Source organism: Callorhinchus milii, unplaced genomic scaffold (assembly GCF_018977255.1).
Source record: "Callorhinchus milii isolate IMCB2004 unplaced genomic scaffold, IMCB_Cmil_1.0 Scaffold21, whole genome shotgun sequence".
NCBI classification, from domain to species: domain Eukaryota; kingdom Metazoa; phylum Chordata; class Chondrichthyes; order Chimaeriformes; family Callorhinchidae; genus Callorhinchus; species Callorhinchus milii.
Window position 1 is genome coordinate 6,751,339 of NW_024704762.1, and position 24,810 is coordinate 6,776,148.

At 42.3% G+C, this 24,810-nt stretch overlaps 1 protein-coding gene and 1 non-coding gene across 8 annotated transcripts; both read right to left on the reverse strand.

Moving 5' to 3' along the window:
- Positions 1-1,008: 1,008 nt before the first annotated feature.
- On the reverse strand, positions 1,009-23,847 carry dazap1 (DAZ associated protein 1). Of its 7 annotated transcripts, none has more exons than XM_042342783.1 (13): positions 23,630-23,847; positions 20,423-20,463; positions 19,398-19,564; positions 17,801-17,875; positions 17,518-17,628; positions 16,391-16,439; positions 10,834-10,916; positions 7,074-7,230; positions 5,714-5,743; positions 5,277-5,423; positions 4,256-4,429; positions 2,868-2,948; positions 1,009-2,593 (listed from the first exon to the last, which is right to left on the reverse strand). In XM_042342783.1, exons 1-13 carry the CDS (start codon positions 23,656-23,658, stop codon positions 2,412-2,414), a joined length of 1,326 nt encoding a protein of 441 aa, XP_042198717.1. In that variant the 5' UTR covers positions 23,659-23,847; the 3' UTR covers positions 1,009-2,411. The 7 variants fall into 7 exon arrangements, with proteins under 7 accessions (XP_042198717.1, XP_042198716.1, XP_042198718.1 ...); XM_042342782.1 differs by having other exon boundaries at positions 5,277-5,444; XM_042342784.1 differs by lacking the exon at positions 2,868-2,948 and having other exon boundaries at positions 5,277-5,444.
- LOC121850558 lies at positions 6,198-6,327 on the reverse strand. The gene has a single exon (XR_006085652.1). It is a non-coding gene; the product is annotated as a small nucleolar RNA SNORA13 (small nucleolar RNA).
- Positions 23,848-24,810: the final 963 nt, after the last annotated feature.

A 24,810-nucleotide genomic window follows, 5' to 3' on the forward strand; every position in this document is an offset into this window, starting at 1 on the left:
CCAGCCAGTCAAATTCTAAATGCGCTTCACACAATTTCCCCTACAAAGTGCAGCCACCGTGGATTTTGTCGGCGGACACGGCCGCCGAGTTGCACCTGGCCATGACCCACAAACGACGAGGTAAATGGCTTTTTTTTAAAAAAAAATAAAACCAAATGCAAGGATTATTATTATTATTGTCGTCCGGGGAGTTGTTGGGCCACGATACTGGAAGAAACTCCCTTCTCTTTTCAAACAGTGCTCTGAGACACTACCCTGCGCGGAGGGCGCTATGGAAGCGCAAATTGTTGTTGCAGTGGTGCCATGTGCTCTTTATTTGATAAAGCGGTCAGGGTGTTTTTTTTTAATGTTTCAAAGGACGGCACTTCTCCCGAGAGCGCTCCCGCCCTCAGCGCTGCATTGAAGCGTCAGCTCAAGTGTCCCAACATGAGGTTTGAATCTCCCGACCAGAGACGATGGTGCTACCAACTGAGCCGGATTCACAACATTTAATTATTTTTAAGATAAAAGGGGAGATTAGAAAGAAAATCTTTACACAGTGGGTCAGAAATGTGGAATTCCAATGGTACTGTACGTTAATATATGGGAAGGGGAAAGAAAAAGCAATTAAGAGCCAAATTGTTGCCCACTTTTCACACGTCACGTCTGAAGGCGGCGATGGTGACGGCACTGCCATCTGCCCTTTCAGGGTTTTCGAAAGTGACCATTTGCAGTTGCTTTATTTTCAGCTTTGCTTAGTACGGATGAAGAGCTCAATCAACCAAAAAGGCACAAGACAAGGTTCCGTCTAATCAATGGCACAAAGGTGCAGACTACTACCAGTGTGTACGGTACAGAATATTTGGAAAAAAANTCTACCCCACAATGTAAACAGAAGTACTGTCAAATAGCCCCATGTCAACTAAATTGAGCTGAAGTCAGGTTTTGGTGTGTTATTAACACTGCAATTGGTCTTTTTAATGAAATTATAAAGTTAGTTCCTTTGAAAATGGAACTTCTGCATAGAAATTCAATTTTAAAAGTTTATTCCAAAACATTCTGTACATATTTCCAGTTGTTTAATAATATGCATGTATTACATTTTTTCTGTACATTCTGTAAACCAGTCAGGAAATGCATGAAACTTAACTTACTCCAAAGCAAGCAGGCGCACAAAATATTCTCAATCCCACCAGAAGATGTTATTCAAAGGATGAAAGCGATGTTCATAGATACAGCATAAACAGCTCAGCAGATCAATATTTTCAAATTGAGACTGGGGATTGGGGGTGGCATATTCATGCTATTCTGGTTATTAGAAAGGGCATCCTTCAATTCAAAGATCCACATACTACAGAATAGTACAAATAACTGTAGTCAGTGCAGTCTAATAAACTACTCGCAAGTGTATACAACGTGTAAATAATCAATACAAACAAAATTCTGGTCAATAGCTGAGCAAACCCTGAAGGTTCCAGGTTAAACTCCTGGTTTGTGCTAAAACTAGGCTTATAATTGGCCTCAGCAACATTGGACAATAGAGATGAATCCTCCCTATTTTTCCCCCCACCCCAAAATGAAAGCCGGTAACCTCTCCCATGCAGGCGTACGTCAGGTGAGGATAATTGATACACACCCCAGTGGAATACTCCTAACACAGTAAATGACTAATGCACTGTAGGGCAAGTTATTGGAAGATGGTTGAGGACCGTGGAAATCATACCAAATGATGATTAGGAGAGATGAGGGGACAAAAATATTCTGGACAATGCTGAATTGAAACATTGCAATTCGTTTGCATGCACAGTGCTGGCTTAATCTGACTTCACCTTCTGCTGGAGTCACTTTAAAACTGAGCTCAGCTGCCAGAACTGAGCAAGAAGCTGGAGGTATTATTTTCTCATTTATGATTCACTAATCAGAAATCAGAAACTAAGTCACTTAAACGAAATGTGCTCTTTATTTAAACCAGGGGTCATCTGTCTTTAATTTGCAGTTTATTCTACAGCCATTCTTATAAGGGAAATCTACATCTTAAATTAAAAAATAAGTCAGATGTAAATAGTACAAAATTTCTCTTAAAAATTCCAACGCCTGTTCAAATGTTTCAATTTTATTTAACATAAAAGTAGTATATGAGGGTAAAACAAAGGCTCAGAGAGTAAGGAACAAATCCAAAAAAAAAGAAAAAAGAAACCAGTTTTATGGTACAGCAGAACATGTTTTCCTAAAACCCTGTCACTCGTGAAGAGGATAAATTCGGTCCGAAAACCCAGAGCGTTTCCTTCAAACTCCTGTTAAAATTTTTTTGTGGTTTTTGTTATTTAATCAAGTGATTGTCACAAAAGAGTCACAAAATTAAGGAATTTCTGGCCAAGTTTACACCAGAATATACTCCTTTATTTTTATTTTTTTCCCTGCCGTGGTTTTTTTTAACGCCTGTAAGGATGAAACCCCTGAACATTGTGGTTCTGCCCGCGGGCAAAGGCGCCCGGCGCTGACGGTGGGGCCCCGGGGGGCACTGGTGTCGAAGGTCCTCCATATGAGGGAGCTGGTTGGTTTGGATCCGAGAAACCGGGGGCTTGGCCAAAACCACTCATGTCCTGCCCGTAACCTGTCAAACAAACAAACAAAGAGGACCGATTGTGATTGCTTTCTCAAAACCTCGCCACAAAACACCATTCACAAAACACTTAACAGAGAGCATTTTAAAATCAAACTTTAATCAATCATTTGCAAAATTAGATCATCCTTGTACCAGCGCAACAAATACTCAACTGCTTTAGCACTGTTCTCCCATTAAACACTAAGTGAGCAAGGACTACATCCTGCTTAAGCTACTCATCTTTGTTGGAAGCAAGGCAGTTCAAAGTCTATGCAACACCTACCTGCTGCACTATATCCCTGCTCAGCCTGAGAAGGACGCGTGGGTCCGTAGCCTGAAGGATCCTGAGGATAGTTACCCATGCCTATTAGGGAGATGAGGAAACCAGGATGACTACCCCAGTAAGCCCAAGCCTGCTTCAATCCATGGAATATAGATGCATCAGGTCACCAGTGGCATACAGACACAAGAGAGGCCAGTGAACGCGAGAGATTCACATGGTTTGCCCATAGTTGGTCAAATAGATATTCTACAGGTAAACTGCAGCAGTCAAGACTCTGTGTGCAATTAGAAATTAAGTTAGAATAGGGACAGAAACGCACAGGCAGGCACCAGGAGTCAACGGAGTAATGCCAGGTAGCCTGTAGGAGAGTTAATGGAGATGCTGCGTTGGAAAAACACGTCCCAGTAGCAAGGGACTACATTAGAGCACCTTCTATTTAAGGTGTCACTGGCTTTAGCTCAGTCACTTGTCAATGATTTGAGTGATCTAATGTATAAAATCCTGATGCATCTTCCATTGAACAATCCACAGTATCTTGCTTCAAGGACTGTTAAATAGTGATTACCGTAATTATTTTTAACAGGCCATGAGATCACTACCAGTGATAGTGAAGTCTACAGTGCGTATTCTAAATTAGCCACTTCGAATTGTAGATCTAATGAGTGAACCCCCCCATCGATTATGATTTTCCTCAATTCAGATACTTTTAATACTTCACAGTAATTCTGTCCAGAACAAATGAAATCCTGGCTGAAGCAGTCTTTCTGCACACTCAGCATTGCTGAACCAGCTTTTATAGTGAGATTTAGAACAAAAGCAGGCAATTGTAGTCAGGTTAAAAGAGGAAGCAGATGGACCCTGTTGAAAGACCAGCAGGGATATGAAGCCACCCACATTCAGAGCTTTCGGGAGCCATGGGAGATGAGCGGGTCTCGGAATGAATTGGGTCACTTAGAAATCAACTGCATTGCACATATGTAAAAACAAAAACTTCAATGATAATAATAGTTGCATTTGATACAGCGCTTTATCACGTCTTCGAGACGTCTCAAAGCGCTTCACAGAATATCCTGTAAAGTGAATTGACTATATTTTGTGGGCGAAATGACACATATGGCCATAATGCCAGTAACTTAAGCTAGGAGAATCAGGCCAGCTGCTCTGTCCCTAACTGAGAGATTCTAAATGTCTGTGAATAGCTCGTAGTGCTAGAAAAGGATGATCTAATTCTACCAACCACGTTACCTCCTTGTCCTCTGCTGTTCGCGCGCTGATTAGAATACAATACATGTTTGACTTCAGTGAGTCAAAAAGTACTGAAGGGATCGAATTGAGATGGATCTCTAGTCCTATGGCCACCTGGAACTTCTACACTGCCGGTTACCTACCATACTGGCTGTACCCAGGGAATTCGGGCTGTCCAGCAGGTGGCTTGCTCATGTCCTGAGGGGTCTGTGCGGCGGCTGGGTAGCCCATCTGTCCTGCTCCTGGTGTGGCAGGGGGTGCTGGAACTCCAGGAGGGCCAAACTGGTCAGCCGGAGGTGCGCCAAATCCTCCATAGCCTGGATAGCAACAAGAATGAGCTCAGATCAGACAAGCGATAGATTTGGGATTTTTTTTGTTGTTTTTGTTTGTTTTTTGGTGGGGATGGTGAGGTGGGGAGAGGAGCAGAGCTGTCACATCGTTAAACTATTGTCTCTCAATGTGACAAATAATCAAACGATTAGGAACTAAAATAAAAATCCCAGGCGTGACTGCAGGTATTCAGGGACCTGCCGCATCGATGTGTACAGATTTATTCCACTGTACTACACTGGCCCAGACCAGCAGCTTCGTTCTCGCTTACCCTGCTGTTGCTTTCACTAACAGCGATGCAGTCAGCCTGAAACACTGTACAAGGAAGGTCCATTCTGCACCCTGCACTAAAATGGGTCACATCGAAAGCACAAGGGTCCACAACGAGTTTTACTGGCTACTGCAAAATCCATGGCAAAACAAGGAATGAAATGGACCCACTGCAAAGGAAAATGGGCTGCAACAGCGACAACAATACACAGTAGTCAGCGGGCTAAAGGTTTCCTCTATTAACGACGAACATTGTAGTGGCAGAAGAGTTGATCCCACATCCTACAGAGCACTGCAGTGTTACTGGTGTCACGAACCCTGTAAATGGTTACTTTCCACTACCAACCACTGGGAAACATCCCACTGCACTTACGGAGTAAGAGTACATAGGCATGAAGTCTGAACACCACAGACGTGGATTCCAACTGAAGTGCAAGACGTATGTTGCGTTGTCAAGCAATGTTCTGCATACATAAACCTGTGAAATCTAGACCAGTCACTACGTTGAATGAGAATTTAAGCCTCTTTCTTCAGTGCAGTGCAAGTGTGAGGCGGCGAACGTACCATATTGCGGAGGACCACCGTAACCCTGTCCGTATCCCTGAGGCGGTGCGAATCCTCCTGGAGGTGGCTGTGGAACTACGTATGGATTAAAGTGCGGAGGCGGGGGAGGGGCGCCCCGCCCACCTGGAGGGGGAGGTCCATAACCACCTGGAAACCCAAGGAACAAAGCTAGAAGTGAGTTGCTTTTAAACCAGCCGCGGACTAAGTTGAATTTCACCAAAGTCTAAATGATTTATAAACAGGGAGGCCAAATAAAAAAAAAAGTAAATAAAAAAACGAAGATATTCTGAATAAGAGAGCGAGATTTTGCCAGGAAAGAAATGTTAGCGAACAATTGCGATGCTCAGGTAAGACACGACGATTAATTATGAAAAAAAAATCATCCAGCTAGATCATGCAAAAGCATGCATCGTTCACCTTAGCTCAATAAAACCTACCCATTGGCTGACCTGTGGCCATCCACATACCTGAAACAAGAAACAGCAATTAAAGCAAGTCAGTGTCAACGGACTTTCACCGATTACAAACAGCAACTTGACAAACGGCAGCGTTGGAAACTGTCTGCGCTGGAACACTATATCTGCACTACTAATTGGGACCAGGTCCCTTCACGGTTTATGAAAACCTACCTTTATTTTACTGGCAAAAAAACATCCAGTTATGCGCAAGTGAATTGCATGCACAGTTCTCCAGGGACATGACTGATCCACAATGTGCAGGGAAATTGCACCCGTTAACACATTTATGCAAATTTGCCATTCTAAGGCGGACTCATAACTGGACTATATGTTGGTGTCTCGCAGCTAGATGACAGTATAGATTTGATGGTGTGTGGCAGGTAATGTAAGGCTGAATGGAAAATGAGCAGAAATTTCCAAACTGTAATTCAGGTGAAGGGAGACACTACCCAGAACAATATGGTGGTATTTCAGCTGTATAACAAATCCTGAAAAATAAAGACTGCCAGGACACCTGTAACAGCTGAAGTTACTTTGTGCCTTTTTTGACACCGCACTCATCTATAGCAAAGAAAGTGGGAAACACAAAGGCAAACAGTTCCTAGCCACACTATGTAGGAATTATCTGTTCCACTCGGTTTGAAAGTGAACAACACTATCACAGTAAAAAAAATGAAATCACCATAGCACATGTTCCTGGACACCAGAAAATCTTAACACTCACCTTCAGCTCATTCTTGCTCATTTAATGCACTTTGTGCATTTAAAATAAACTTCAGGACTCAACACCTCCAACCTCATTTCACTTTCACCTGACCTGAACAAACAAATTTTCCATAATAGATGGAAGTCCTCAGTTTTTCAAATGCCAACTTCCAGCTACAATCAGGACCGTTGTCACCCCCAAGGGGAAATCAGTAGGAAAATCTCGAAGTGAAACACCCTCAAAAAGGCACAAATGCAATAAGCAAGTGTCGAAGTTGGTTCTTTCCCCAGGAAAATCCAGATTCACAAGCTTTTTTTTCTCAAACAGATTTGTTTGTGAAGAGCTTAGCCATTTTTCCTTCAAGAAAGCAATTCTGCCATATTTAGATATATATTTACAAGAGTTTCGTAGTTAGAAAAATGCTCAAAGCTAATCCGCCTGCCCTCAAATGCTACAAAAAAGCCTTAGACCACTCACTCAGTTATTTCAGATATTAGTGAAAAGTGAAGACATTTTGGTGGACTTCAACAGTGCATTTTTACATAGACTGCAAGAACTGTTAAAATAAAACACTCGATGGCCAGACTAATGTCAAACATTGAATGTTACGGTCTGGATGCTTCACCCAATTACCTTGCGGGCTACCATAACCCTGCTGCTGCCAGCCTTGTGAGGGCTGCCCTCCCCAGCCATTGGCTGCGTTTGGCATGCTCCTGCCCCACTGTCCTGCTCCCGGCTGGCCAGACCCTGGACCTTTACTGTCACGAGGCTCCGCACGCTTCACTTCCACCTAATTAGGACGACAGAAGCAGGGATAAAACCGCCATTCCATCCACTCAACCACAACCCTCTCCCGTCACACCCATATCCATTAACTTAACATTACGCTTACACCTTATAAACTTACACTACAATTAAATAGCTTAAATAGGCCAATTTAAAATGTTATTATGTTTCTCAAGTATGAATTATTCTTATGCTCATCACGGGTTAGATGCATTCGAAATTAACAAAGGATCTAAATTTTGTAATTCACTCATGATTTCGAGAAATCGATTCTATAGAAATATATATCCATCCAACCGTTACCAGTTTTACAAGGTCCATACAACCTGAGAAACATAGGCTTTAATCTGCCGTGGCCTTACTTAAAAAAATGTATTTAAACATCTAATGGAAGATAATTACTTACCTTCCCCAGGCTATGCATAAAGAATCGCAATTAATTACTCGAAACAATGTCAGAAGGGAATGGATGAGCTAATTGAGTCTTAAATTACATCTTTAAACAGAAAAAGGAAATACATGCAGATAAAAATGGACAGTTGAGTAAATTAGAAGCAAATCTTCATACTGTGTTGTTTAGCCTATCTATTTATCCCTAGCACAGAGCTAATGCACAGTGATAATCACAAAAATATAACAGGAACTTGTTTTTCAGAAGGAAACTAATTTATGCAGAAGGGCAAAATAATTTTTATATTTTTTTCCGATTAGAAACAGTAATTGGCGATTCAATAGTTTTAATTCAAGGCTTAGCATAACTAAGATTCCACCGAATCAAAAAAAGATTGTACTTACTATATACAGGCAAATAAGTGGAATAAAAAAGAAAATCTTTGCTCTGGCCATCACTCGGAGCCAGTAGTAGCCCCTTCAACGACATCGGGCAAGACTCACTTGCCTGACCAACACTGTTTGTTCTGGTGCAGGGGCCAGCAAAGCAATGGCTAGCAATTACACTTAGTTTAATCCGGGGGTATCAAGCAAGAATCGGATAAACTGCGTAACAGCAAATACGATTTGTAGAGGTAATAAATAGTTTTAAATAATCCTTTGTGGCATAAAACAGGAAAAATCAGATTTACAGCAACCTGTGTAACTGCAACCCTGACCAAAATCCTTATTAATGGACCAAATGCTATTAGCAGGATAAATACAGCAAATGGTTTCGAATTTAGAACATCTAGAAGCAAAGTTAAACAAATACTGTTGTTTAGTCAAAATGATTTTGCATCCTGCCCACGGGGAGACGATTAGTAGGATTTGATGATTAAAATTACTGATATTGCAAAATAAAATCTATTCTCTCATTCTGGAAATGAGACCTTCAGAAGGCTCCTACAATTTGGAGTAAGGTGCGCGTGTGTGTGTTGGGGGGGAGGAAAGAGGAGAGAAAGCTCATAACTGGGTCGCATTTACTGCAACATCAAGTTATTTCTGAACTGGAACAGTTTTGAATGCACCAGTTATTCCGCAAGCTGAAATGTAATCTCAGCCTGAATGTCACAAACAAAATCTAATTTCTTTCTGATCTATGGATTTTGAACTTTTGACTATTTAAAGCGTCCCCATCGTCACATTGCGAGCTCCTAAAAAAAAGCTGCTTATTGGAGTGGATGATTGACACAAGTTTGTATTACAACTCCTTACTGATCCAATGTGTTAGAAGTCACATTACTTCAATTGATTATCTTTTGAGTGATGTAAAGCATTAATTTTGTTCAGCACTTGAAGCAAAAAGTTATCTACAATTTGGCATCTTGGTAGGAAACAAGGTTAAAGCCTGCTCTCAAACCTAACATATTATTACTGAACCTCCTGTAAGAAACCCATGTGAAATAAATGTGCATTGGCTAGGGACCTAAAAATCAATTGCTGGGTGTGCAACAATGGAGAAATCATGGGCTTAATATTTGAGTAACATTTTTAGATCACAATTTGCAATGAACAAAGTAACTTCTTTTTAAAATTAGCATCCAACCTTTTACAGATCCTACTAACTGATTTCTCCAAACTATCCTTTCTAAGAAGAACTGGGATTAGGCAGAAATACGATAGGCTGAATGGCTCCAGTACAACGGAAACATTTCGTGATTCAAGGCTATATTTTAACCAATTTACACTTTGACAGCAGTTAAATTTGTACCAAAATACACTAAGTCACTAGTAAATTATGTACTGTGGTATACTGTGCCAAATTGGATTTCAAGGACTAGTAGGGGCATTTTAAAGAGTTTCCGAAACACCTCTGGGGAATCTCAACAGCACTGGGAAGTGGGCCACTAAAATATAGCTACATAACAGTGAGAATCAAATCCGAGCAGAACTTTGGCTGAGCTACATAGTACTCTGATATTTTAGGTCACAGGCTCCTTACATTATGCCAGAGATGGATTCAAAGTTTATTCACTTTTCAATGCGAGTTCCATTTTCTCTCACCTGCACCAGTTTTTCAGGAAGTCCACCTTAAAATACTATGGTGAATAGGTAGTGGATAGATAAATGCCAACAAAAGCATTCACCTTTTCTAAATCCGAGGGCTCCCCAATCCTGGTTTGATAGTGTTCTACAAATGACTTAAGATACTAACTCCAATTTAATCCTCACGTTTCAATAAGTCAATCAATTAATATTTAATTAAAATTATTACAGAAAGTTCCATGTAGTCATTTGAACAAATGAGCACTACACTTTAAAACTGAAACAAGTCTATGTTTGCCCAAAGTACTGAACATATGCAAGAAAAGGGATTTGTTTGGAATTAAACTGCAAGTACTTTTGAATGATGTCTTTTTTTAAAACTTAATTGCAACTTTAATAGATCTAAACTGCAATGTCTGCCTCCTGAATTGATCCTAATTTATTACATTACTGCCCCCTTCCCAGGCCGACACTAATGCTTCCCTGTTCAAACCTTTACACATGCCCTACATGACAACACAGTATGAAGATCAAGCAAATGAGGCCACTTAACTGGATTTTTTTTTACATTAAAGCAGATTATATTCAACTAAAGTACAACAGTAAGTGACCTCTGACAAAACAAAATAAAATTGGCTACCAGTCCTTCAACATGTTGACAGATATGACGCTTAATATGAAATACTAATTTTACTTAATTCTGAACAAAACTTAAAACTTGTCACAAAATTCTGCCCTTCGAAACATCTGAAGGAGTGGTTTTATTAAACTGAGACTTAAATGATTAATACAGATTTCACCGGTCCTCTGATGAATAAATAGTATCGGCTACAATACAGGCAATCAGAGCTAACGTGCAAGCAGCTGGTAAATTCTGCTTCTATGCATGCAAGTTTGTGTCCCTTACATATGGACATAATTGGTTGACCACATTGCATTGCTTTGAAATGCGAATAGATTCTGAAATTAATGCAGTTAATCTTTAGAGTCCGAACCAACAAATGACACTTTTACTGCCTCTTCCAGGTAAAGAAATGGAATAAAATCTGGCTCCTCTTATGAAGTCGTTAGGTTACCTCTTAACAGGATTCTCTTCAATGTAAAAGCCACACACTAAAACTCCAGTGAAATCTCCAGTCACCTAAGCCTCGGTTCAGTCTAAGGGTAAAATAAAACTACAACTACACACTTTTTTGCCCATGATGTCGTGATAATGCATGTTGACAGCCTGGTCCACTGATTGCTCGTCCTCGAAAGTAATAAATCCAAAACCTATCCAACGACGAAGAGTGAATCAAGGTAGCAGGGTGTAGTGACACAAAACAGGATGATGCACAGTATTAGGGCGGGGTAGTCTGAAGGATCACCCAGGGTTTCAGATAATTGGAAGCCCCTTTATTCAATTGGGAGACTCGGGAGAATAGGGTTATAGTCTATGTCAGGATTCAGGTTACACTCCAATGACGTCAAAGGAGCACAGCCATCTCTTAGCAATCTGGTACTATGCAGTTGCTTTGCAAATCAGGAGGTTCCCAAGCCACCTTTACACTGCTTGAGCCACAGTGACAGCTTAGACCAGGTTCCATAGATTTGCAGAAGGGCATTTCACCAGATTGGTAGACCCGGGCAGTGGGGCAAAGGAGGGTCACCTTACTGGGCGCTAACCAGATTGACTGAGAAACTAACTGGACACAAATGACAGCTGGTCTTTGCTTCCAGTCTGACAAGACAGAATATAAATGTACATGGCCACCAGTTGCCATAAAACCAAGCAGAAGTGAGAAATCAGAAAAGTTGGAAGGTTGAACAAGTTTTTTTCTTTAACTACAGTCAACGCAAGAGATACATTTTTAGCAACCTCTAAAGTTCCTAAACCCAAAACGGGTCATGGGTTGGACAGAGATTGAATTCCACACCAATTAATTCAGTGCCAATGATGTGGGGGGGAGACAGAGAAGAAAGAAATGGGCTGTGAGTACTTGTTCTAGTGTCGGGACAAATAAGCTGTCCAATTCTAATGACCCTTTGATAATAGCTACAGGATAAATTCAGAGAATTCACCCAACAACTTGGCTGCAGTTGGCATGTTCTCTGGGGAGACAAAATATGATTCACGATAAGCTTTGCTTAAGCCACCAGCACAAAAGGGACACGTTGTTCCTCAGTAACAAGATATACAGGCGCTAATCTAGACATGTACCAAGAATGGCAAAAACACCAAACTTATACTATGTATAATACTCTAACATGGATTACAGACTGCTCCTGTACCTCTAACTGAAAAAAATAACCGTTGGTGTGTTAACATATGAAATGGGCTGGTTTTAATGTGCAAGTATTCTTGTGGATATGTGGAGAACACACAACTTTACAAGAGGTCTGCAAATTTGTGGCCTAGAACTTAAATCAGTCCTCACTTAAGAACATGTTATGGGATAGTGACTAAAGACATCTGAAAACTAAAATAAAAGGCTGGCTGAACTTTGAGGAATGCATCTTTACATAAGCATTTCCAGTTGTTCCTCTACTATTCATCTAATGTTCGACAGTTAATCAACAAGGCTAAGCAATATCCCAATATCTATTGGTCTTTGCAACAAAAAGGAAGTTAGATTGTGTAACATAAATTGTGTAATGTAAATTCAGGCTCATGTGGCCAATTAGGGAAAGATGTTGTGGTGGAATGAGGGAAAGGCAAGGATTGCAACAAAAAGAAGAGGAAAAGAAAGATTGAACGGCACCGGCAACCTATGATACATGTCACTGCACTGTCAGTATTTGTTCTGCATCTGACAATTTAGTTGGGACATTACTGGCATAACAATAAGAACTGAGTGTGCTGAGGGTGATAGGAGTAAAGATCGATCGCAAAACCAATTTCAAAACGTAGGTAAAACTGAAAATCTAAAATATTGGGGGGGGGGGGGGGCAGAATTGGAAATTTTCAAAATCAAGTTTCCGATAAATCAGTGACCGGTCAACAATTTTGAACTCCCTATTTTATCTGAAACCCTGTTTTTTCCTCTTTGGTAGGTACATTGCTTTGCAGCTAGTGCTGACAGCAGCAACATAGTGCTTATAGCTTCATAACCAAACTAAAGATACAACTATAGGCATCGCCCTCCAAGCTTATCCAACTGCGTTGGTCAGCCCAGAGAGGTTCTATTAAGAAGTAACCATTTGCTACACAAAGATACAGGCCAAAACAGTTTTGCAGCAGTCAATTCTGCTGTCAGCAACAAGAGCAAATGACATCAAAGTCTTGCATTTCCCAGACACAGACATATCCCATCCCTCCTGAGAGTGTAGAACTGGCCTGTACCTGTGTGATACAACTTATCACAAACCTAGAGAAGAAAATCTAAAGAGATAAGTTAATTTACATCGAAACAAGTCAAATACAGATTTCTTAACATTACTAATCTTAGATTTAACTACATAACACTTACATATGTAAATTATGATACTTAAGATCGAATAACAAGGCGGTAAAAACTAGCACTTACAACTAATTACATATTAGGCCTAGGAGGCTTAAATATTTAATGAGAAGTTTAAAAATAAGAGGATCAGTTCAGATGACAAACTATTTGACAACATGTAATACACTCATAAAATCCTCAACTATCCAAAAGAATTTCAGTAGATTTTTTGAAAGGTTTTCAGGAATTTCAGCCAATTAGTCTGACAAAAAAAAAACTTTAGATGAATTCTCAATAGTTAATGAACAAAATTCTCAAAACAAAAGGACAGGAAGAAAGGTCAACTAGTGGGAAGAAGTTGGAAAGCTCAAATTGCCTTCAGAAAAATACTGTACAACTTTGAACAATGCAAAAAAAAATGCACTGGATCTGTTGATCATGTGGTCAATAGATTAATTCAGATAATGATTAAAGAGCCATTACTTTAACAAGTTTTTAATCAACATTAAAAAAAAAGCGTAGCTAGCTTACACATACAGATGCTTCACCAAAGGTTCTCAGAAATGTCAATGGGCTCACCGTTAGGTATTTAAGGCTACCTGTGAAATGTCAGCAATACCCTCCTTCTAATGATTCAGGCAAAGCGCCTAATCTGGCTGCAGTAGTAATAATGCCTCGATGATGCAACCACATTCAGTCGATGCCTTTTCCAGGAAACCAACCCATTACTTGTCACTGCCATTTATTCCACTCATTTTGTTCACAAGTGTAAGTCTTTACGTTACAAATTTCAGAGATGTGTTTTTGTATCTGTTGCAACAGGTTAAAACGACAAGATTCCATTAGATCGATTTCACCCGAGTAACTAAAATATTCACTCTGTGCCTACATGTTCAATCTTTTGCCTACGACAACGGGACAAAAGAGGATTTTTGTCTTACATGTTGCCAGTTTTCCCTTTCTTACCTTCTCCCTTAAAACAGCTGGGATCGATGATCCAGCCCAAATGCCTCCACACATATATATAGTAAATATTGGAACAGGATTATACCTTGAGAAACAACATTCCCTTGATTCAGCAGGTCGGTCAGACAAGAATCAGCAACATTTGTTACCTTCACATCAAGTATACGACTGAATTATATTAGTTTAAAACAAATATTGTAGATCAGGATCCATTGGTTTTTTTTTGACAGCCGGGTGTCTCGACACATGCGTAAACCCATCACCATGGAAGAGTATCCATCCACTGCATCCCCAGGAGCTCGGATCCACAAAGGGGGATGCTTTGCACACAGGTCTTGCATGTCACAAACTTGACCTGCATAGGTGAATTTTAAGATCTAGGAAACCCTGCTGGCAACTTTTCAAATCATGCACCATCTTCAAATACAAAACACAGCTTGCCGGCACAACCTACTTCATACATGCCCCCCCACCCCCTGCCTGAAACATTCCAGAACTAGTACATTTCCTCTCTGGGCTAACATCAATTTCACAGGTTTACTCCACGTTCATTCATTGCCTCCTCTGTGTGCAATTATCTTCATTTCACCCAAAACATTCACACTAATGTATCTGGTGGGCAGTTTTGTGGGGTAAAATGATTTTGTGTACAGATCAGGGGAGGCCTGGGTTACAAACACCAGCTCCTGCTACGACTCACAGGTAGGAGCTGCTGATCTTATCCAAGGCACCGGCCAAAGAAATGTGTGGAAATGTGGCTTTCTAACCACCATACTTCTCTCCTTTACCTTCAACAAATGGGGTGCACTTCTGAATGCATCATAACTATCTCAGATTCTCAAGATTTCATAAGATTTTCCTTCTTCCTAAAACGGAGTATCCTGCTTTGAAGTTTTCCAATGTAAAGCACAGTTGGGAACCGCTAACAACTGGAGGGCAGCTCAGCTGGAATGTCAGCTACAACTGGGATTCAGAAACGGGCATTCTGAAGTAAATGCCCCGCTGCACCAGGCTACTCAATCACTGCTCCTGATCATATGTGAAATTTCTAAGAGGCGCCCGAAACTGCAACCTCAAACATACAGCCTTCTGTGTACACCCATCGACACTGCACTAACACTGGAATGGTCCTGAGTGTAATCAGCCCTGAAACTCACAAAAAGGATAAACAATTTAACTGAACAAACCACACAGCAATGCATAATTTCATTTTGGGATGTTCTCCTGACGTGAAGGGCACTATACAAATGTAATTTTGTATTGTATAAACATACCAGGGGGAAGAGCTAATCTCTGCAGTCTAATAGGTGTGGTTAAGCATTTACAAACCACTCCAGTAGGTTAGGAGATCACCTGAATGATTGGGTTAAATTGAGAAACCCAAGGGAAGGGCCAAGTCTTCCAGTGCTGACACACACATGCAATAAAAGGAGCAGGAAAGACAAGAAAATCAAGCACTGGGCAAGACTAATCCTGGGCTTTAAAAGTCCTTAGGGGTGAAAGAAGAGAGGAAAACTGAGGTGGCAGAGTACAATCCTGAAATCCTGGGAAAGATAAAACAATAAGAACCCTCAATTTCAACCCAATGACAGCATATTTGGAGCTTTGGATTAGAGGAACAGGAGTGATAACTCCATTGATAAAATGGGAGACAGAAAATAAAGTACAAGACATATGAGGTGATTACCGATCAGACTACCTACATTAATCAAGGTTTAACCCTATACTGGTTCTAAAAATATTAAGTCTTGAATCTGTTTAAGCTTTCAAAACAGAAATCCCTTTCTGTTAAGAGAAATAATTCACGACAAACAAACGTTGAATTCGTACCAAAAAACAATAGAAAGTAGAATTCCTCAAAACAATCATAAGAGGGCCAAACAGACTGCTATAGGAGTTGTCTGATGTAGGGCACAGAGCCTCTTGCGAGCACTTCACCTGATTTCAAAATTTCTTATCTCATGGCATTCGGAAGTCATAGACCAATACGCCAATCTATTAGAAGCTATAATTAGTGCACAAGCGGAGGGTTTCAACAGTCCTACTGCAAACAGAACGGAAATGCTAAAAGGCAGAGATTGCGGATCAAAAAGATTTCCAAAATGAATACAAGCTATTTTCCTACAACCTTCCTGCATTTGTATCAATGTAAATAAACCTGCTAACTTGTGCTTTAGGTAATCTAGATGTACAAATGTTCATAGTGTATCCCTGGAAAATTATCTTTGAAAGCTTGAGCCGCACTGGCATTGTTGAGAACCCAGAGCCAAACATACTGTATGGTTTTGAAAAGGCAAGTTTTGTCATCTGAATGCAAGGAGATGGATTAAGTTAGCAACAAAGTGGATCAGCCTTTACCTCGCGGCCTCTGCTTCTCTGCATCATAGATCATTACCACTTCAGAGACCTAGGAAAGAGAATTCAAAATATTACCAAAAGCAAGACACCACATATAGATTAAAGGAACACATGAGGAGAACGCAAATTCAAGGACACAACCAAAACCTACAATCAGGACTTACAAATTCCCTCATGTTCTGTTTTATCCATCACTCACACACATTGCCTGGCAAGGTATTCAGGTCACTCTGCAACATGTACCTCTGCAACTTCCTTCATTGACTAATTTGTCATTGGCTCTAAACACATCTCCAAAGACTTTGCCAGGATTCTGAAAAGTTTTCTTTGTGACTAACAAGTCTGCATCCAAATTGCTTCATCTCTGCTTTATGCAAATTACATATTCATTAATTTGGGAGACTGCCCTAGGCCTTGCTGATTATTTCACAATTTGCTCATTACTTTCAGTGCACAGAATGTGTACCCCCTCCACAGTAAGATGGCTGAATCTCTAAACTTCTGAACTCTTCCATGTCTTCAATGATCTTGTTCAATTACTCAAGTTTATTTTTCAATTCTTTAGCACAGGCAACACCTCTTACCTTCCTCTCCTGACATTCTAGAACGTTATATATCCTTTGATATGACCTGAATGTTCATTTACTCCATTACTAAAGCAGCCACCAAGATGCTGGACCTCCTCTTTCGTGATAAATATGTTATTATTAAAATAAAGTGAAACCCAAGTTCATCTAATATTTGAATATGGTTTCGATTAAAGGCAGATGATTGTTTAGTACAAAATGCAAGACACATTCAGCCATCTGGTGGTTCATACTTTCCTCAACTCTTGCATCCTCTTCCCCTTCTGACACGATCTCCAACTTTTTTTCCAATCACCTCTTTTCTGGGTTTTTAAAACCTAAATGCATCGTGCTCCTTCCCTTCATCCAAAAGCTCAAAGAAGCAGCAAACTACCTTCCTCTCCTTCCCAATTCGCAATGTGTGGAATAGCAGTTTATCGTGCTGCAAGTTTCTGCAATTAGGACACTCATCTGTACCATTCCTAGAGAATTGCTAACAGTGACCTTCTCGTCACTGCGGCAGATAATTAGGAACAAGTGCTACGATGATGAATTACTCACCACTCCAAACCTTTTGAAGTAATCCCTGAGCTCTGTCTCGCTGCAGTTGTGAGGAATTCCACCAACAAATACCTTCTTTGATTTATTGCTGCTCTGATTTTGTGGCCCTTTCTGCAAAGTCACAAAACAATCTTAAGTCACGTGGTCACCATTTTTTAAAGAGATTCAAAGAATGTATTCAGTACTCTTTGAAGGTACAGTGTAATAAGATACCATCAATCTTTTGAGTACAAGCTACAGCAGTCTTCAGGATACAGAAGACACATTTTGTCCAAATACTTACTCCCCATCCACCACCTTCCTTTGGTTTTGGTTTTTCCTGCTGCATGGAACGAGGTGTACACGGCTTTGGATCAATCTACACGGAAAAATTGTAACGATTCAATAAAATGGTGGCTGCTTTCTGATAAGCCCAACTTGCAATATGACAATCAACACAAGTTTCTAAAAACATGCTCAGGTGAGCAATAAAATCTGCAAAACATGTTAAATCGTTAGGCTAAATTGGTTCAAATATTAAACTTTATCCACATTGTGTGTAGTTTCAGCACCTAATAGTTTTTCACCTGGTACATTCTTTGGCAGCACGTGTGGGTACAATTCCAAATTCAATCCGATACCAACACAATTTGAACTTAAGCTCTGATTTATTCTATGTTGTAAAACCATCTTCAAATTAATTTAAGTAATGTGAAACTTCCCCACAAGGAATTCACCAACAGATGGGATGCACCTACACAATACAGATACATCTGCACTACTGTTACATTGCTCGGGACTTGATTCCCAGATTCAGAAATAATTTAAATCCAAGAAAATTCATGACCTAGTTTTTTTTTGCATGAAGAAGATATCCAGTTTGCATTTTTATGACAATATCAAATACTCGAACAGTGATTTCAAAAGATAAATAAACTGCTCTTCTTAAAATCTTCCTCCCAGAACTTGAACTTTTAATTTGAAAGCAAAATTCAACAAATCACAGACCCAAGGCTTTCATAAATGTGCAGACCAAGATGCACCTCCATGAAAGGTACATCTTGCGTCAAAATTGCGTCCTGATTGATTATACAACTGGCGAGGCAGAAAAGTACCCAACGATCATATTACACAATTTTGTTGATTGTTCCACTCATGCAGTGTTTCCATAATAAAAGTTCTATAGTGAGCCGGTCTGCTACTTGAAAATAATTGGTTATTGATTACAGTGATCGTCATCCCCAAGGCTCACCATTGACCCACAATTATGCCTCATCTTTATGAAGATGAAGTAGATAACTATTTGGGGAGGACAAGTTTGCAGTGCTATGGGGAGAGAGGGATTGATTTCGATAGTTCTTTTCAAAGAGCCAGCACGCAGACACGATGGGATGAATGGCCTCCTTCTATGCTGTATAGTTCTATGATTCTATGACCTTTTTGCAGTAAGATTTACAATACAATATCACATTTGTATAGTGCCTTTCATATCGGGAGGACGTGCAAAGCACTGGACAGTCAGGGATTTGGATCCGAGCTGGGGACCAGGATTGGGGAGGGTGGAGGGCAGGGAGAATGGACAAAGGCTCGGTTGAAGTGGGGGGATTTGAGCCGCACCTTGAAAGAGGCAAGGGAGGGAGTGAGGTGAAGGGAATGTTAACAATTAAACAGTTGCAAGAGATAGCAGACTGAGCAATACACTTCAGAGGCAGAGCATCTGCTTGTCAAACACTGACAGAATTATATGAACGACTGTCAAACAAGGGATGAGGAACACGTTAAAAGAAAACAAGACAAATGGGAGAAAAAAAAGCAAACCTTGGATGATTTAAGTTAATTTATAACCAAATGTGGGTGCTTGTTAACTGGAAAAATAAAATGTACTGAAAAAAATCACTCACTGTTCTTCCATCAAGGTTATGGGGTCTGCTGCTTAGCACTGTACCCACACAGTTTGGATCCTTAAACTTCACGAACCCAAAACCTCGAGACTGATTCGTCATCTTATCTTTCATGATCACACAATCGACTACCTCTCCATACTGGGAAAAGTAGTCACGGAGGGTCTCTGTTAAGAGGGTACAAATGAATCAGAATTTGATTAGTTGATATTCATGGTCAGAGAACTGTCTTCCACTTCTCGCACCATTCTACAAAATATTGCAAACCCATTTGGAGTAAAAAAGTTTGCAACAAGTGCAGCGACACGAGTACAACGTGCATGTCCCCTCCTCTCAACCAAAGAACATGTCGGGGACAAAGTAGAATGCAAATAAAAAAATACTGCCAGCTTATATTGTGCATGGTATGTATATTAAAGTAGAAATCTAAATAACACCCAAGTAATTATTCTTCTAGCAAAATAGGGATAAATATGATGTACATGAGAGTTGAATGTTTCATATGCAGTTAGCCATCCAAAGTGACCTAGTTAGGCATCTTATTGAGACTTGAAGATTGAAAATACACAACCTTGAAATCAAAAAACAAAATCTGAACAACTCAAGTTACGACAGTAGCAATTGTAAACAGTGTTCTGCCCCAGACAAAATTCTTCATCTACACTCCAGCGCACTGCCTATTTTGCCACACCGAGACATCACTTCCCGTAGGCTGCCACATGTGGCTGTGACGATTCCATTTCCCATTCTTACTCAACTTTCAAAGAATCAGATTAATGCGTCGTCACAACACCGCAAACCGAATGCCCCTGAAGTAGGTTAACAGCGGTGTTGCAGGTTATCTTTGCTCCTGTGCCTTGACACACCGGATACTCCCATCAGCATCGAAAAAGCAAGGTGAGAATCTGGCAAGGCAAGTCCAAACAGTAGCTTGGCTCTACAGTTTAATTAGCAGGTGAGGCTTACAAACTCACTCCTAGATTTCATGTACATTTTCTCTCACGTAAATAATAATATCAACTTACCCTGTGAAGTGTTCCAGTCAAGACCACCCACAAACAATTTCCTGAAATACAAAAGATATCAGTGTAATGCTTTTCTGAATCAGTCCGCCATGCCTTTTTTTAAAAAAATACAAAACACCCAGTAATTTCCAATTGGTCATTAAGACAGAAATAAACTGCATGCAGTGAAAATGGCTTTACATTAAATGAGAACTTTTAGTAACTTAAAAGAATGAAATTATTTCAGCAACTCCTTCACACCTCCTGCACTGGAACATCAAAACAAGGATCAAAATGTCCAATCTATAATATGTTCCATTTGATTCATACTGAATCTTGAGAAGTCATCTAATTTCCATTTAGCTTTTAGCATATGTTTTATTAAGTTATACTGTACAACTCTTGCAATAAACCATCTTGTGTAATAACCGCTTTTTGTGCATCCCCCTCGCCGTACTGTGCTTTATAGTTTAGCACAAATTCGCAAGCAAGTGAAATTAGTTTGAGATTCTCAGTTCCATTTCATTCCTTGCTTATTCTCTCAATTACTTTAAAAGATATAGTCTTTAAGATCAGAGAGTGGGGGGGGGGGGGGTGGTGGAAGTGTGTCACACTCTGTTCTATCCCAGAAATTAACCTTGGTGCATAACCTAGAATATAGTTGACCTAGTTAAATTCTGCTGCTTAGACACAGAAATGCTCAAATGATCTTCTCAAAATATTTCAAGAGATAGCCCATCTAGAATGCAATTCATTTTCTGTTGCAAGCGAATTCGGACACATTTGTTTCTCCACGACCTGCGCTTTCCTACTTTTTTTGGGGGGGGTTCTTTTAGGCAAGTGTTATTTTCCCTCAAGTGTATGGATTTTCAAATTACTACAATTGGTCAAAGGCAACACGATCAACAACACTTTCAATAGCGTCTTCTTATCACGGATTCAAGACTTCTCAAAACGCTTCTTGGAATACACTGCAAAGTGAATATTTTGTGGGCGAAACCGAGTTCATCCTGCAAGCTGGTATATTAATTTCAAGAATCCACTACCAAACACAACGCATTTTAGTCCTCTGGCTAAATTAGTTCAAAACTAGAAGAATGAAGTACTAAGTGGCTACTTTGAGCAGCAGATTGAAACAAAATGGCTCCAATAAGTTTCTTTTAGTACTGACGACCCCTCAATTTTAAACGAAATAGTAATTCTCCAGGCGGCTATTTGACGTGACGACGTGTGAAACAGCACTGTAACGAGCAACTTTCAAAGAAACTTGTCCTTGGTTGGATACCTACAAGCCAAAGGAGTGATTGCCCAGGCAGCCATTTTACTGTGCTGCTGATGATCCACAATTAACTGCTACAACTATGCACGCATGGGTGTGTGTGTGTGTGTATATATATATGTATAATAATTATACATATTTAACACGTGGAAGTTAAACTAGAATTGGATTGATGGCGATCCAGCGCTGGTTCACTTGCGGTCTTTCAAAAAAATTGGCCACAGCCACACATGGCTCGAAAGCAACGTGCAAGTGTTTCCCCCCCCCCCCCCCCCACTCTCGCTGCTATGGCATTACTGACAGCACGGTGAACGGGCACTTCCTCCCGCGGTCTACTTCAGACTAAAGTAAAGGGTGGCGCGGCGGATTCCACTCGGAACAGGTATCAGCCCAAAAAAAAACACACACACACACACAAGTCGATGAAACGGCTTCTTCGCAAAGGAACCCAACAGCCATCGCTGTACCACAGCTGCTGGGGTGCAACACACACCCACCCACCCCCCACCCCCACCACAGAGCAAAACAGTCAGCTACCACACAAGGAGAGGGGATCACAATCATTTCATCTCAATAACACGATGGAGAGACGCCACTCTTTCGGCTGCACAGAAGCATCAACACCACACACACACCACACACACACACACAGTGCAGTTCAATCTAAAAGCACCAACTCCACAAGGTGACCCGCGATATTATTGTTCGACCCCAACCCACCCACCCCGACACAGAACCGGGGCTGTAGCAGGACACCCCCACCTTCACCCCCCCAACCCCTCCCAACGACGACCTTCTGATGAGAGCTGCTCGTGAGAACGGGGAGTGTGGGGGGGGGGGGGGGGGAGGAAGAGAGAGAGAGAGAGAGGAGGCCGGGGCTCGGTATTGTGCGTGTGTATCCCGCCCCGGGGTGGTGATGGTGGGGAGTGGGGGGGGGAGAGGGATGGGGACAGAAGAGGGAGAGGACAGGAGGCCGCGTCTTTCAAACCGCGTCCCTCCGTCCCCTGGAATGCGATTGAGCAAACCACCCGCGGTCGGGCTCCGGGGCCGACACGTGGTGTCGCCTTCCCCCGACCCCCACACGCACACCCTCGGCCTCTCTCTCTCTCCCCCACACACACCCTCGGCCTCTCTCTCTCTCCCCCACACACCCTCGGCCTCTCTCTCTCTCCCCCACGTACACCCTCGGCCCCTCCCCCACACATACAACCTCTTCTCTCCACCCCCCACATACACACACACACACACATCCATCCCAGGCCTTTCTCCCCCACCCCCCATATACACTACTATCGGCCTCTTCTCCCCCCCCCCCCCACCACCCCCCGAACCACCCTCGCCGTGGCCTCACACGAGGGTGCTTTCCTTCCCCCCTCCCTCCCCCTTCCCTCTCCCTTCTCCGCCTGACACCTCACCTCGCGGCCTTGTCTTCCCCTCCGCGCCGCCGCCGCCGCCCCCCCCCACCGTCCCGACCCCAACACCGGGCGCCATGTAAGTCCGGCCCCCACTCCGCGACCCCCCGCCCCTCCTCCTCCTCCCCCCCCACCCAAGGCAGTTCCTCCTCGTCCTCCTCCTCCTCCTCCTCCTCGCTCCTCATTCTGACCTCCAGGCGCCACGTTAGGCCGCCTTTTCCACCGCGACCTCAATTTTAACGCCCGCCCCGTGCCCCGTGCCCCGTGCGTGCGTGTCTGTGCGCGCGTCTGTTTGGTTTGTTTGTCTGTTTGTTTGTCTGCGTCTTCCCGTCTGAACAGTCTCAGGGCCGCGGCTCTCAACACCAACCGCACGGGTTCCCCCTTTCCCTTCCCTTCCCCTTAACGGCCTCCGCGGGGACGACCTGACTGGACCACCCCCCCTCCTCCTCCTCCTCCTTCACGCTGAAGCCGCTCGGTTCGGCGGCGGCGGCGGCTCCTCACTCACTCGCTCGTTCTCTCTCCCACCGACTCACTCACCCGATCTCGTCGCCGCCCTGGTTGTTCATGGCGGCGGCCTCTGTCGTCGCTGCTGTTGCTGCTTCGTGTGTGTGTGTGTGTGTGTCTCTCACTGACTGACTGACTACCGCTCGCTGTTTCGCCGCTCTCTTCTGCTGCTGCCCGCCGCCGCTGCTGCACTTCACGGCGCGTGCGCCCTGAGCCGCCCCTCCCCCCCCCACACACACACCCAACCCACCACCACCACCTCCTCCTCCCGACCTGCGCAACAACCGCCTCGCGCTCACGTCACCCGTGTCCACGGCAACCGCCATCCGGGTCACGCAGAATGGCGGGAGGCGAGGGGAGGGGAGGGGAGGGGGGCGGGGCCCGGTCCTGCCCCGCCCCGCGCGGGGTGCGCTGGGAGTTGTAGTCCCCCACCCCCTTTTTTTTTTCGACCTGACTTGCTCTTGCACCTTGATGGCTTCAACCCAAACCCCAAACCCAACCCCAAACCCTACCACAGGCACTTATCAAGGAGACTGGGGACTCTTTGCACAAAGTCCCAAGGTCCAACCCCCCCCCCCCCAACGCCACTCCAATCTCACGGACGGACGTGATAGAAGTCTTGCGCAATAATGGCAACAATAATAATGATAATAATAAAACAATTATTATTTTTTATCCATCCTTTTTTTTATCAATAATTATCAATCCTTGGGCTGTTTGTGGGACGCCGCCGTTGCGCAAGCGGCCCACAAAACGCACGTGGTCGCCAGAGGAAAGAGTCGCCCAGAGCTTCCCAATGGACGTCAATACTTTCACCGTTGTTTAGATCTCGTAGTCGGAATCCAGTGATTTTTGTTTCCATTAATTTACCTTTAAATGTCTTAACGGTAGTTGCCGAAGTTGTTTGGTTTACGACAGCGAAGTGTCTCTGTCGCTTCTGATCGTTGTTGTTGCTTCTTTTGCAGTAACAAAGGAAAACAATGCAATTCACAATAATATTATTATAACAGACGGATACTGTTGAGTAGCCTCTGAGCACAACTTGCAAAGGGACGGAGGGGAAGAAAGAGCCAGAGTGAAATTTTTCGCTGGTCTACACAACTCCAGGTTAAAATTAAGTTATTAAGTTAAAGTGAACATCTTGTAGAAAGTGAAGTCATTGTTCAAACAGATTTAATTAAAAAGTCTTCCACTGCTATACTGTATACAAAATA

Coding starts and splice junctions, on each gene's coding strand:
- dazap1 (XM_042342782.1), bottom strand. CDS start 23,658: ATGAACAACCAGGGCGGCGACGAGATCGG. Junction 10,917..16,390: donor AGAGAAGCAGAGGCCGCGAG/GTAAAGGCTGAT, acceptor GTCGTTGGATAG/GTTTTGGATTTATTACTTTC. Junction 4,430..5,276: donor CGGTGGTCCTCCGCAATATG/GTACGTTCGCCG, acceptor GTTGCTATCCAG/GCTATGGAGGATTTGGCGCA.